At 51.6% G+C, this 14,727-nt stretch overlaps 5 protein-coding genes across 5 annotated transcripts; 3 read left to right on the top strand and 2 right to left on the bottom strand.

Moving 5' to 3' along the window:
• Window positions 1-264: 264 nt before the first annotated feature.
• On the bottom strand, window positions 265-2,612 carry HO173_009939 (uncharacterized protein; the record flags this gene model as incomplete). The annotated part of the gene is made up of 4 exons (XM_037311826.1): window positions 265-525; window positions 579-1,118; window positions 1,168-2,379; window positions 2,601-2,612. 4 exons carry the CDS (start codon window positions 2,610-2,612, stop codon window positions 265-267), a joined length of 2,025 nt encoding a protein of 674 aa, XP_037161288.1.
• Window positions 2,613-5,453: 2,841 nt separating this feature from the next.
• On the top strand, window positions 5,454-7,719 carry HO173_009938 (uncharacterized protein; the record flags this gene model as incomplete). The annotated part of the gene is made up of 2 exons (XM_037311825.1): window positions 5,454-6,383; window positions 6,448-7,719. 2 exons carry the CDS (start codon window positions 5,454-5,456, stop codon window positions 7,717-7,719), a joined length of 2,202 nt encoding a protein of 733 aa, XP_037161287.1.
• A 997-nt stretch (window positions 7,720-8,716) lies between these two features.
• Window positions 8,717-10,951, top strand: HO173_009937 (uncharacterized protein; the record flags this gene model as incomplete). The annotated part of the gene is made up of 1 exon (XM_037311824.1): window positions 8,717-10,951. One exon carries the CDS (start codon window positions 8,717-8,719, stop codon window positions 10,949-10,951), a length of 2,235 nt encoding a protein of 744 aa, XP_037161286.1.
• A 341-nt stretch (window positions 10,952-11,292) lies between these two features.
• On the top strand, window positions 11,293-12,306 carry HO173_009936 (uncharacterized protein; the record flags this gene model as incomplete). Its single annotated transcript, XM_037311823.1, has 1 exon — window positions 11,293-12,306. One exon carries the CDS (start codon window positions 11,293-11,295, stop codon window positions 12,304-12,306), a length of 1,014 nt encoding a protein of 337 aa, XP_037161285.1.
• A 174-nt stretch (window positions 12,307-12,480) lies between these two features.
• Window positions 12,481-13,719, bottom strand: HO173_009935 (uncharacterized protein; the record flags this gene model as incomplete). The annotated part of the gene is made up of 3 exons (XM_037311822.1): window positions 12,481-13,394; window positions 13,466-13,606; window positions 13,659-13,719. 3 exons carry the CDS (start codon window positions 13,717-13,719, stop codon window positions 12,481-12,483), a joined length of 1,116 nt encoding a protein of 371 aa, XP_037161284.1.
• Between the last annotated feature and the right edge of the window lie 1,008 nt (window positions 13,720-14,727).

Genomic DNA, 14,727 nt, shown 5'->3' with positions numbered 1-14,727 from the left:
CGCGCTATGCAGTTGTTCCGATGAAAGATGTCCGTAGAAATATGGAAAGGGTACCGGATGAGGGTAAGAGACGTCCAAAGCTCTCCAAGGGAGGAGCTAATGGAGCAGAGAGTCTCGAGTATTCAAGATGTTCCTGGTTCGAGCTAGTGGAGCAAACTGTGATACCGAGTCTAGTGGTTGCAATGTGCCAAGGTGAAGAAGATGTTGCAACAGCGACGATGTCCAGCGATCCAATTTGAGGTCCTGCAGCGGTGGTCCTGACGTTCACTTCTGGCCCCAAATATGCCGATCATCGTAGATGCCGGAATATGGCGCGGCTGTATGTGAAGCGACATCCTGAATTTGGAATCCTCTCTTCATCTCAGACTCCACAAAGTTCGATGCACGCTTGTAGCGCTTGTCGGTGTACTTGTCGAAGATCGCACAGTGATGCTTGCGTGCGTCTTCGCAGCATTCGACCATGAGCAATATCAGGTTGAAAAGCTGGGAGTAGGTGTAGTTGGCGTAATAGACGTGTGCAGGTGACTGCGAAGGGATCAGCAGCTGAGGTGCAACGATCATCGGAGCAGGATACATACCCAAATGCCCTTCTTGAGCATCAGCCTGGCCAGACAATGTGCTCCAGCCGCAACAAAGCTCGGTGGACTACCGACGAATCGCTCATCCATAACAGTGATCTCGAGGAAGTACTTTGCGAGCGTCCTCGTCTCAAGATCGTAATCGTCGGCCTTGCTGATCCTCCTCAAGAAGCTCATTGGTCCAGGCCAGCCAAGTTCGAACTGCAGCATGCTGAGCATGAAACGTTCCGCCTTGAGAATCTCGTCGCCAGTGTAGCCGCCATCAACCATGTATACAATTTCTTGCACGGACGGGCAATCGATCTCTTCGTACTTGGCGGCGATGAATATTGCAGTGGCGCCGACCAACTGCAGCTTTCCCAAGGAGACGACCTTGCAAGACAAGAAGCGGTCGATGTAGTTGACACAGAGATAGAGCGTTTCTGGGAGAAGATTGAAGCGATGGTGCACTTGAACTATCCAGTCCATCAATACTGCACGCATCGACCACTGTATCTCCGCTTGGTTGTCCATATAGTGCGCATTTGGCAACATCTTGATCTATTGTATACAGTTAGCATGATTCAAGTGCCAGCGTATCTTCACTGACCTCCAAGTCCTTCATATATTGGAAAATCTCTTCCCCATATTCTGCGACCATTGTTGTGTCCCACGCCTCATCCTCAAGCTCTTCCACTGTCTTAGATCCCTCTATCAAGTCTTTGGCAGCAGCGATCTCTTTCCTTGTCTTTTGGTTGACCTTCGGGAACAGAATCGTCGTAGCACCGCCTGTGGTGTTTTCTCCCCTGGATTTGAATGATCGGGCAGTAGCATAACCTTCCTCGTCGTAATTTTCTTCTCCCTCATCATCCCAGTACTCTTCTGGCTCTGAAACAGGAGCCAAGGTGGGTCTTCGGTGTGATTCTGGGTGCGACTCGGCAAGATAAGCATCAAGAACCTGATCCTGGCCTGTTCTCCCATCCTGACTCAGCGGCTCCACTGGCAGGGGCACGCCCTTTTCACGCGGCTGAAGAACCTCGACATGCTCAACAGACTCATCAAGTCCGTAGAACTGTACTTGTCCATGCTGATCAATGTAAATGCCGTCCGATCTGAGGACAGCGGGTTCTTCAGAGGATGTTTCCGCAGCCGACGGTGCTGCTGCCACTGCGTGTGCCGCATGCTGACCTGCGTGCTTGCTCTGTGTTTCCTGTGACTCGTTGGACTCTTTGAGTTGCTGGCGAGGTTGGAGTTCGCGGTGGACAGGAGCGATTGGTGCAGTCGTAGGCAAAGGCTTCTGCACTTCAGGAGCGGAGTATTGGGGCTGCGTGGCAACAGCATCTTTAAAGACAGCAGTGCTTTTCTTCGCCACGAGCTTGCGTGTATTGGCGGCTTGAGACGTCTGTGGTAGTGGTTGTTGAATGTCAACCAAAGGCTGCTTGACCGAGGGAAGGTTGGTGGAATTGGCGACGTTATTCAAGAGACCTTTTAATCCGGAGACAGACAGGGGACGCTGTGCAGGTCTAAGGAAGGATGAAGCCTTCTTATCCTGCTGTGTCGGGATCGGTTTCTCCATGATGCTGTAATCGCCCTTGGCGCCAATTGCCGAGTCGTCCTTGCTGGGCCTAGAGATATTGGATGTGTTGCTGACATCCCCAAATGCGGTCCGCTTCGCAGCAAGCTTCAGACCACCCGCGTGATGTATTGTTGACAGCGCTGGGCTCGATTTGTTGCGCTGGTGTAGAGTTTTCTGTGCACCGGCCGTCGGCATCACGTTTTCATCTCCGTAGATGGCGCGCAAGGTCCGAGTCGGTCTCTGGGGCTGATACAGGGAAGACACGTTAGCATTATACTCCGTCGTCAGAGACAAGATACCGTTGAATGTGACATGGGGGTACACGGAGCCAACGATTAGGAGACTTGGAGTTCAGCAAGCTTAGACTCAAAAAAAGGCTTGGTCGGTAACTAGGATTGCATGCCAGAAAATCCTTGACTGGCAATGTGCTCTTTGTGTATGCTTTAGAACTGGAATGAATGGCTTACCTTGGCGTCCATGATGTGTCGACGCGTTCAAAGCTCCTCGAGTGTATTCTGGATGCTCGGGGAAGCTCTCGTGTTCCTCCCTCCAAACCGCGATCTGGCTTTTTTCTCTATCAGTGGACAAATCTGACGGGGCCAGACATTAGTATACGGACCACTAAGCTTGACGAGGTGCAATGAGCAAGCCCAAAACAATGCTTGTGTTCAGAATAAGATGATGTGGTAAGATGTGCTTCTCAGAAAGCTGCGACTCGCAGTCGCAGACGGGTTATTGTTGATTCCCAACTGAGCAGGGGTTGCCCCGACGATAGAACGCGCTAGTGATCACTCTAATTGCTAACTCTATTTACAGCCGCGTCCCTCTCACGATGCTTGAACATTCAAGAAGTGTCGCAAGCGATGTCTAGAAGCTGGTATGAGATGTTTTTACCGGTCGAATCATTATATACACTTTGCGACCCTATCCAGAGCCTGTTGGAGGTCAATCATGGCTTCAGAGCCCTGTTACCAGGATGAATGCTTTTTTGTCCCTGTCGCGCCTTCCTTCTACACCAAATACGCTCCAAGTCACGTGATGATTTCCGCAGATACAACCCCACGCATTTTGGCGGGCTCCCAGAATCAAGGCGCACCTTATACTGATATTTCAGTTGAACGGTCCACCGCTTGTGCTGTGAGGTTTGAAGACTCCTCTCGTGACAAGATACCTAAGCATCGACTAGAGATGGGATAACCGCCCACCTCGGCCAATTCGATTGTCTCCTCCCGCATGCTTCTACCTATGAAGTGCACAGCCTACCCCGTGGCCCGAAAGCTTCTTCATCTCGGGCATCTCTACCTACTTATTAGATACTTTAGTTGGGAAAATCCTAGTTCCCATCCTTGATCCTTTATCTTATGTTGCGACCGAGATGCCTTTTGTTGCCTGTCCACACGAGAGGTTGGTCGAATGAGACAGGGCAAATAGCAATGTCCAGTATCTAACCGAATACGTGCTGTATAGGAAGTAAGTAGCCGTAGATGAAAAAGCAATCACGATGGTTGTGCACAAATGTCGTTATCGGCCCAAGGGTCTAATAAATCGGGGGGGGGGGATATTCTAGGCGTGCTACTGCTGCTCCATATTATTATTGCGGCGGCAGCGGAGTAAAAAAGTCAGTAGTGGCGAGCGATGTTTGGCATGCTTAAGAGTAAAAGTACTCTAGTGTACGTGTAGCGAGAGCGAGTGTAGATCCTGCGCATCAAAGCCATCAATTATTGCCAATTGCTAATGGCCCATTGGTGATACAATAATAAGTATGGCTTGGTCTTGTGAAATCATAAGCCCATCATTTGCACCAATGCGACTGCACAACTCTTCGCTTTGCTCTCTCCCTCTCTCTCTTTCTCTCTTTCTCCTGGTCAATTTATCTCACCAAACACTTTCTCGGACATCTACCGAGGGTATCCGAGACTGACAGGATTTTTGCGGCGCATGGCATTGAGACTCCTGTCGTTTCAAGCTCCGGCCGGATTATTCGTCAACCGCTCAATCGTATGGTGAATGTTTGATTTTGGAAGATTGAAATTGGAGGCTGCATACGCTGTAACAATATTAAAAGTAGTACTGACTACTGAGCACGCTGAGGAAGACATTCGAGCTCGCTTGCCGTGGAGAAGCCAAGCGTTGTACCTAAGACTTTGGTGCTTCGGTCGAGGTATAAATATCACTCTCTGCAACTTGGAAGGAGTCGGCGCATAAGCTTGACTCGTATCGGGCAAGGGAAGGTATTTCCAACCAGCGGCTTTATTTCGCTGGCACCAAGCTGGTATGCAGCCCCCTCACATCACCATTGGCTCGATTGCATTTCAGCGTCCCACTTCCACCCACCTTCCGCTTTACCTGAGACTCCTCCTAAAACTTTAGCTTCTACCCACTGGGCCAGTTGCATTCGGGCCCAATCATCTCCGCCGCCTGACTATCCGTGCAGCTTGCTCTTTATGTAGAGGCCGCCGCTTGCCAGTCAATGCTCAAAATATACAAGTATATCTACAGACCATGCCCATTCGACATGGCCGGCGTTTCCTACCTGTGCACAGGACAGCTTCCCTAGATAGACCATGTACAATACCTAGTAGAGAACGTAGTAAATAAAGGCAAACTCCGTCTCGAGAGGTGATTTCATTCCTTGAATTGTCTGTTATCAGATTATGCCGATTGCATAAGTCAGTTGGTGCTGTGCAGGGTTTGTTGAGTTCGCTTGCTACTCTCTCTCTCTTCCTCTCTCTTTCTCCTTCAACCCATCGCCCTCGCATCAACAAACGTCTCTCCCCACTTCAAGCCATCCATTACCTTGGTTGCGTCCTATGGATCTTGATCACAGAGCCTAGCATCAATAAAGTCAAAACATCGGCTCTCGTATTCCAGAGTCTTTGTTGACGCTGACTCGGTGCTGAAGACGGCAGCCAACAACACACATCTGAGGGGACTGGTATCAACAGCAACATAGATCCTTTCCGAAGCCTCTGGTGTGAGCAGGGTGGTTACAACTAGGTATGCGATCCATAATATTACATTTTGCAATCTCCACCCTCTTCATGCACCTCATCCCTTGACTTGCGAAACCGACTCTTCCCCGAGCCGTCGCCTGGCCATGACTGCCCAACCAGTCCGACTACTTTTGTGGCTTTCAATATACGACCAATAGTATAGAAGACCAGTCACTAACATTCCTTTTCTTAGGTAGTCGGTCGTTCTTGATCAATCAGAGCCGTTGCGGCCGCCCGCTCCATCCCTCTTCTCATTCCAGCCACAAGTCAAGACTCTTTGCCGACAACAGTCCTTCATCGCAATCTTCCAAAGACCTGCGTCCCACAATGGACGTTGCCAATCTCCTATCCCATGACCCTCCACGACCTTCTCGCTCTCAACAGGCCGCGGAGACTACACCCCCAGAGACACAGCGGTTGCATCAATACCCTACACGTCACTCTGTCATGTCCAATAACATGTCTCTCGACGGTCATCGTTTCGCTACCCCGCCCGTCAGTCAGGGTTACGGCAACAATACTCCAACAGGCTACAGTGTTTCCCCTGCCAGTCCCGCGCCTAAGAACGTCGCATTCGAACTGCTGTTCGATGGTGCCACCAATCATCGAGCAAGACTGCCAATGAGGGTGCAAATCTTTCCCCATGATACCACCGACTCGATTGTGACCACTGTCAAGAATTTCTACGGGCTTTACGAAGGTGCCGCAAACGGCGTCAGTTTCGAGGATGACCATGGGAACACACTCATTGCGAGATATGAGAACTTCCAAAATAATATGGTCGTCTACGTTCGAGTCATTCCTGATTACTCGCAGGCATGGCAGCAGCAGGGCCACATTCAAAATCACTCGGCATCGCCTATCAATGCACAGAGGCTTCTTCATCTCGATGAAGGCTTTCAAATGCCCCCCCCTCAGCCCTCGCAGATACTGAACTATGGGCAACCCACGTCACGACCAGCATCCCGAGTGTCTCGAAAGCAGAGTGCATCTCCACGTCCCAGCAGGGGTCGTCGTAGTGTCTCTGCGCAAAAAGCTCGTTCTCGATCGGGCCTGATAAGCCGGGAGGATAGCTTCCAAGGACAGCTCAACGATCTCAATAGCGACACCATGAAAGGCTACAGCAGTAGTGATGGCGAAGGAGGCTCTGTATCCAGCTCTCGCAAAGCCAGAAGCGAGCAGCTCGCAAGTGCAGATATCAGTCTTAATAACATCCTCGAGGGCAACAGAAGGAAGAGGGCAAAGTTTGAGAGCTCTGTAAGTGATACAGCTGATAGGACACCTAGTCCACATGACTTGGCTAACCGCACGCACTTTGCAGGAGCTACCTCTGTTTGTGCCACCTCAGGTGCCTGCCCCTAACTCCATATCCTCGATCTCTCCACAGAGACGCTCCAATGGACAGGACAACCCTTCTCCATTCGCCCGCCCGACTCAACGACACTTTACCTACAGCCAGCCTCTGCAGTCACCACAGAGCTATGGGCACGGTGAGCATACGTACGGAATTATTCCTCAGAACAAATATCCTTCCAATGCTCCTCCAGCACCTCAAACTGGACGCCGTCTCCGTGACCGTGCAAACGCACCAAGTCTATCTACTCGCATGTCCAATGGAATGATTCCTCGCGCACAAGGTTTTGGAATACTGCCTACCCCTGATCCGACCATAGCCAGTTGTATCTCCGATGAGGATGTGGCCTTGCAGCTCATGCGACTCGGCGACGCTTCAAATATCTCTCACGGACGCACTTCGGCATCAACGTTGGATGATGCGTTCAGTGGACGCGCTGACGCTGCCTCATCCGCCACCAGCAATAGTGACGACGATGGTGAAGATGCAGAACGACCTTCTCTTCCAGCTCTTCCAGCTCAGCCAAAGCTGGAAGCCAGCCCAGTGCTCCGGCCAAATGCCATCAGAAGGCATCACAAGCACCTTAATGATGGCCTGCCCAGCACGGATAGCACCGAGCCCAGCGGTGACGAGGTAGACGGGGACTACGTGTATGACGATAAGAAGGATGGACTGTTCAAGAGCGAGCCAGATGACGTGGCCACTGATTTCGGTCCAGCTGTCAAAACGAAAGTACCTGGATCGAGGCATCGCAACATGTCAAAGGCGAGCAGCGTCAGCTCGTTGAAGAACACTTCCAAGGTGTCCAAGTCGAAGGCAACAGCCAACGCGAAGAAGGCTAAGCCGTCTCCACTTCCCTCTACAGCAAAGGTGCCTCCTTCACCCGCCTCGCTTCCTCCCCCCTCGCGCAAGACATCTTCTGCGTCGACCGTCAACTTCCAGCACCAAGGCGACGAAGACTTGTCTTCTAAGCCACGCTGCCAACGCTGCAGAAAGAGCAAGAAAGGGTGCGATCGTCAACGCCCCTGCCAGCGCTGCAAAGATGCTGGTATCGGAGCTGAAGGGTGTATCAGCGAAGACGAAGGTAACGGTCGTAAAGGTCGGTTCGGGAGACACATGGGTGTGGCTGTCAAGAAAGACGCCCAGGACATCTCTACACCCAATGAGACCGAAGAGGCAGGTGCAATTCTGGATGGTATGGCTGGTGGTCAGGAGAAGAGCAAGAAGAGAAAGCGTTAGTAGTTGGGCAGGCGCTTCTTCGACTACGTTCCGAGCGGTATTGCGGGGCACGTCACAGATGTTAACCGGAACAAACCACCCATGATTGTCGCCTTCGCTTCGCTGGACTACAGATTTCCGGAACTTGCTTGGGTGGCTTGGCTGTATACATGGCATGCTGATTGACGATTTTTCGGATCAGACCTTTCTCGACCGTCGAAGATACTGCGGTTTCCAGGGGGACTTTGCCGCGTGTTCTTAACTGCAATTCGTACCAGTATTCTCAAGGGGCGACTACCATCTACCCAAGTATTATCGGCTACGAAACCTTTATGGAGCCTGAAACTGCGCTCAACGTTCTACAATATGTCTTAATATCCGCTTTGCAGCAACACCGGTGTCCACATCCATCATGGCTGTCTCCATTCAGATTCTCTTCGACTACTCGGATGGTATGTTGGATAAGCATCATTCCTTTCGGACCTACCGAGTCTCAAGCTAGGCTGCCATCTCATGTTTTGCTCTTTCTCGCTATCAAAAGCCATTTTTTGTCTGTCGTGTTTTTTCATGATGCCAGCGTAATGTTGATGAAGAGCCAATGACCGGAGAGCAAAGAGGCGACAGACAGGAGAAAGGTTTGTGGCTGGCGCAAGTTTGGTGAGGGCGCTCTAAGGGACAGGCAAACGATTGTACACGAATCTTGATAGTAGTCAATCAGCAATCACACATTATTAAATACCTACATGTACAATGTAGATTATCTGTAAAGGTTCTAGATGCCCTTCCAATTACATCACTTTATTTCTTTGCATATTTTCGTTTGATCGACAGGACGTTGAAATAAGCGCGCACGGAGACGCTGGCCTTAACTGCACTAGTCCGCTGTGGGCAATGATCGTTTTACCTCGCTTCACAGATATATCCTTGCCCTAAACCAATCATAAGGCACCATAGACGTATTAGTCAGAATGTGCGAGCAGATAGTTTCCAAATATCAATACACTTATATACGTCCACAATGCCTCCAAAGATCATACCACGTCCAAGGCAATCCGCTCGGAAAAATCGAGACACCACACAAGAGTATGAGTCCCTGGACGTTGTGAGCACACCTTCATCCAAGGAAGCTCTAGCCAACGATGACAACGAGGTCCAAGATATATCTGGATCTGGCAACGCAGAACAGACGGATGTACCAGAGACACAGCCTGAAATTTTCACTTCTCGAGATGTATCAGCATCCACACCGACCGTAGTCGCGGGCTCTCCACCTCCCAGACGCTCGGTGCAACGACTAAAATCTGCCTTGCCGCGAAACTCACCGAACCCTGCTTCCAACTCAAGTGTAGCAGATGGCTTAGACAATCGACCCACTGGTCTCAAATTTAAGCCCAAATCTTTCATTCGCCGCAGCAAAGAGGAGCGAGAAGCTGAAGAGAAGGCTGAAGCTGTGCGAAGGGCAGCAAGGCAAGCCGTAGAAGGAACGTCATCTACGAGCGACCGAGGTGGAAATTATGGCAGAGGAAGAGGACGTGGACAGCGCGGAGGCTTTGGCGACATGAGCAAATGGAAGAACGAAAGGTTCAATCTCAGTCATGAAGCTAGTGGGCATCTAGGTGGGAGTACGATACAGGAAGCAGCTATGAGCAGAAACAGGCGTGGCGGGGGTTTTCGAGCAGGAAATGCAGGCCCGTCCGAGGCAGTTTCTACCAGTGGTACGTCCCGCGTCAAGAAGGAGCCCGCTGTGAAGCCAGAAAAGGACAGAGATGGAGACGTGATTATGAGTTCGTCAACCTCCAAACCAAAGCGGACGAAAGTCAAAAAGGAGGATCAAGGCCCAACCTACGTTTCTTCCGAAGGCGAGCTGGATTCTGATGGAGGAGAACGAGTCAACATCGAAGATATCAACATCATCAACCTCGTCTCATCTGAGGATGAGGATGAGGAGCCAGTTCAGCCCTCCCGTATTTCGAAAGGGAAGCGGCATGAAGCAACGCCGCGGGTACCCGGTAGCAATCTCATGCCTGTCCGAATTCAAAGACAAGAGCATGTGGAGCGGGCTGTTGGTGTAAATACAGACGCTAGTTCTCTGACATCGGCAGAATTACGGCGTAGAGCAAAAATCCGAGCTGAGGCTGGAGGTAGCCTTTTTCTGCCCGAAGGGGATGAAGCGGACGTCTTGTCAGCTACGAAACCCAAGACTGAAAGGAAGCCTAAGGATGTGGAGTTCGTACGTAATGAGCGAAAATGGAAGGGTGTTTATCAGGACGAGGACGACCGGGAGGGCATCGTCAAGATCAAAACTGAGCCAAAAGACGACAGAGATGTCATGTTGACTGACAGGTCCATGGGCGATGGGGAAACAGAGCCAGTTCCGCTCGACGACATTGACCTTGCCAATACATCTACGCGGCCTACTGTGAGCGACAGCGACGGCACTCTCAAATCCCAGGCATCGCTCGAAGGTCCGGGAGCAGCGCCAGAGGGAGATCCCCTTCCGCACTCTGGTGAGAGGCTTCGAAGGATCAAAGGTTATCACGGCCTCAGACCAGTAGAGGTCTCTGAGGAAGAGGAAGAGGACGAAATATTTGCAGAAATCGCGGACATCGTGTTAACAAAGAACGACGTTCCTATGGATACTTCCCGTCCTGAGCTTGCTTCTTCTACGAAAATTCCCGATGATGATGGCGACCTGGACCTGGATAACGAGGGTGCTTATTTCCAGAGAGGCGGGAAGGAAGAAGTCTATTTGTTCCAGCTTCCGCCTGTTGTACCTAGCCTACGAGACATATCAAAAGCAACATCGAAATCCGAAGACAAGAAAAAGAACAAGGCAGTATCAGCTGAAGCTCCAAGATCCTCAGCTTCAAGAACCCCGTTAAGTACCCAGATCAAAGACGAACCCAACATTAAACCCGATCCTGACGAGCTACACCACGAGACTGCCGTCCCCCACGCCTACACATCCGACTCCTTCCACCCCACAGGTGGCTGGGGAGGTGCTCTCAGCATCCATGCCAAAGGTTCTATGCTAGCAACATGGGGCGGTATGAGCTTCGAAATCAGCAAAGAAGGCACTGGCGCAAAGCTGGCGCAAGAGTTGATCATGACGGAGTTTGAAAGTGCGCTAACGAAAGTGGAAGACGAGAGCAGATGGGAGGAGAAAGTCGATGTAGGTAAAATGGGATACGCGATGGGACAGACCCATCCAGGGCATGTGTGTATACCCGAATTGAGCGATCTGCTTTCATGATTGGCCTGCGAGACCTCAATGGCGATTGCATAGCATTGGCGCCGGTAGACCGTGGCAGCATCATGATAGATGAATGCGAAATCCAGAAAAGGTTGGACAAATATTATTGTTTCCATAAACATCAAGCCCATCATTTACAGCCTACCACTGGCCTGAAAGCTCTTGACGTTTGCTAAGTATACTTCGGAAAACAACACCTTGGTGACACCTGTTAGTAGACGTCGACAAAGCAAGCCAATTTTCTCTTTACCCCCTTCTTACGGCAGACAACCCTCTTCTGTTCGCCGAAACCCAGGTGCTTTCGTCCATGCTTTCATTGGCATCCTAAAGGGCAGGTTCCGATGCCATCGCCGTTCCCTCCCACCTCCTCTCATCCCGGTCAAGGCAGCATTCATCTGACCCTCCTCCCACCATCCACGCCCGCCTTCTCCACCCTCACCTACACCTATCCCCTAAAACTCCTCCCGTCGCGCCCCCACAGACTCCCAGCCCCTGGGCCCCCGCGTCCGCCAGGTCCAGATGCGTCGCACTCGCCCGCCAGCGTCCCGCTCCTCTTCCTCCTCACCTACGGCGGCGGCCTCGTGGCCGGCGACCGCATCGATCTCTCCGTCCGTCTCGACCCGGGCACGCGCCTGACCCTTACGACCCAGGGTAGCACGAAGATCTTCAAGCCTTCCACGGGGCCTCCGCCGACCACGCGCCAGGATCTCGGCGTCCGTGTGTCCAGTCATGCGGCGCTGTGGATAGCTCCCGACCCCGTCCAGCCCTTCGCCGGTAGTCTCTACGCGCAGAAACAGATCTTTCACGTTGAGAGTGGAGGTAGTGTAGGCTTCGTCGACTGGGTGAACGAGGGTCGGAAGGCGAGGGGCGAGAGCTGGGCGTTTGAAGGATGGAGGGGTAGGAACGAGATATGGGAGATCTATGGCGAGGGGTTGCAGAAGAAGAGGATGCTTGTAAGGGATGCCGTTGTGCTTGATGGGAAAGGTATACAAGGTAGGATGGATGCCATGGGAGTATTCGGCACTGTGCTGCTACGAGGCCCACTCTTCAGAGCCCTTGCGGACTTTTTTGTGGAAGAGTTTCAGGCACTGCCGAGGATTGGTGGGAGGGATTGGGCTAGTACGAATGATGCCGTACAGGAGCTTACGGCCAAGGAAGAGTGGAGAAAGAAGAGATTGCTGAGGGAGAAAGAGGACGGTGTGCTATGGACGGCCTGCCATGTGAGGGGCTGCACTGTTGTCAAATTTGCGGCTAAGGAAGTCGAAGGGGCAAAACAATGGCTGGGGAGCATGCTGAGGGAAGAGGGTAGTGTGGGTCAAGAGTTTGGCGATGGGGGTCTGATGTTCGTGCGGTGAACAGTTGGATTCGTGCCATCGCAATTGAGACCGCCATCCTGCAGGTCTGAATATCAAGGACAGAGCAGTATTGGTATGTATGTCAGTGATCATATAATCCAATTGTCCACCGTCAAGCTCAATCATTTAACATGAAGAATAGAACCGATAGTCAAGGATGCCATGCCGTCTCATTCAAAGAGCTGCGTAGGCAGTCCCCGTGGGCGTAATACTCCCGAACTCATCGAACAGACTACTCGCCGGCTGAACGCTGATACATGGCACTGCGAACCAAGCGAAGCGTTCGATATAGCTCAACTCGTCCATCATCTTTACCGCCGCCTGCATGTAAGCCACCTGTTCTGCAGTGCTTGGAACCGTTGCCGGATCCTTGCTGTAATCGACATAAGCCCATTCGGTGACCCAAATCGGGAGCTTGTACATGTTGTATACGCCCTCGATATAGCTCTGGAACTTGGACACGTCACCGTTGGGGGAATAATAGTGCAAGCAGATGAAGTCTGGCGGGCTGCCGGCTTTGATGACGCTGGTCATGAAATCATAGAACCAGTCTCCTTGCGTGAGACTCGTACTTGCAGGGGCCGGGCTACCCATACGCTTCCCAACCGTCTTGACTATATTGGGCCAGACTTGAGCAGCAGTTGCGGAATCAACGGGTGCCGCTGTGGCGTCTGGCTCGTTCCAGCCAACGACTTCTTTGTAGGAGCTCGAGGCCAGGGATGAATAATCCGACGTGCTATCGAACATAGCTACGAGGTCAACCCCAGCCGGGGCGGTTCCTTTGAAGGAGTTCTCCAGTGGATCATCGGAGCAATCGTAGGCCCAGGTAGCGTGAATGTCGCTCGTCATTGTCGCAATTTCCTTGAAGTACCAAGGACCCGCCCCCTTTCTGCTACTGACTGAAGCGCCCGCAGCGCCAGTTGAATTATTGGTTCCTGAGTTGGACGAGCCAATGTTGTTTGAGCTGTGATCTGTGCTTGTGCTGTCACTTGCGGAAGCCTTCTCTACTGGGGCAGCAGCCGGATCAGCGCCTCCGTCTGTGCTTGTGTCGCTACTCGTCGAAGCAGCCTGCTGGGAATCCTTCACTTCTCTTCTGTCGGATCAACAGTATCCTCAGCATTCGAAGTCTCTGGAGAGGCATCGCAGGATTGATCCTTACCATCATTTCCAGAGACTCCGCCTGACTGCGACACTGGGGCCGAAACACCACTCGAGCCCTGTTCTGAATACGCGGTGTTCTCGCCAGCAGCGGCCTGTTTAGGTTGACCGTTATGGTGGTGCCAATGGGCACGAGGAAGACCTAACGAGGAGCATATCAGCGGCAGGGAACTAAGGGAAGAGAGTAGGCTCACTAGCTGAAGCAGCTGTCGACACCAAGGTCAGGAATGCAAGAGAGAGTGTTTGGTAATGCATTGTGAATATAGATGGTCTGCCCGAGATCAAGAATGGACCTTGAATCAATCAATGATGGTGAGTAGAAAAAGACTAGCTGGCACCCGTCTTCGAGGGGCCTCGAGGAAAGTCATTCGAACGCTGCCATTCTCACGGGAGGCGAGCCCCTCACATAGGCACATGAAGCGTGAGAAAGTACCATCAAGCACGAGGGAAGGAGGGCGGCGGCATGTTGAAACCACGAGGAGATGAGCCGACAAGGACATGGTCCTTCTGAAGCATGTAATCGTCGGCGCACACCTCCTGGTCCATGCATCTTAAAGCTGTCAAGTAAATTAGCTGGCACAAAGGATAAACTGCCCCCCGCCTTCGCTGAAAACCAGCGTAGTTTTTAAAAATTTTCTTCGTGTGGAAGGGCTTTAAAAGGGGGAGAGGTGCGCTTATCAACAATCCACGGCAGAGACAGATGAAAGGCAAGGCGGGCGAAATAGGAATCTAGTACGGCGGACGACGGCTGAACTACGACAAACAAATCTTTTTGCGATTTAGTACTCTCTAAATTTAATATTCCAACTCTCGAGAGGTACTTTTGAGGCACCTTAGGCTACTCTCCGGGGTACCTGGGATACTCCCTTTGGTACTCTCAGGTACTTCGCTGAAAACCAGCGTAGCGATTTCAGACACATTCGAAGGTCCAATGTCGCGTATAGAAGCGCTTAACGATGGAGAGAGGTGCGCTTATCAACAATCCACGGACCAGGAGTCCAGACCACCGATCTGAAACCCGGCAACGGCTGGTGGCGCGAAGATTGGAGGAGATTCGTTCCCATAGTGCCGGGATCTGTTCCTGCATATCCGTGCAACCAGTAGTAACATCTGATGATTATTCAAGCTTCGACGTCTGCAAAAGAGCTCGACGGAATGTGTAACTTACATACAAATTGCAAAAGAGTAACATCCTGTCATACCTGAACATGCCAGACGACAACCGCCATAGGCGGACTCCTTGCTTCCCTGTCTCGTGTATAA

The sequence above is a fragment of the Letharia columbiana genome, assembly GCF_014066305.1.
Source record: "Letharia columbiana isolate WasteWater2 chromosome Unknown Sc0000044_s0, whole genome shotgun sequence".
NCBI classification, from domain to species: Eukaryota; Fungi; Ascomycota; class Lecanoromycetes; order Lecanorales; family Parmeliaceae; genus Letharia; species Letharia columbiana.
The sequence above is the reverse complement of the archived record's forward strand: the minus strand, read 5'-3'. Positions and strand labels throughout refer to the sequence as shown.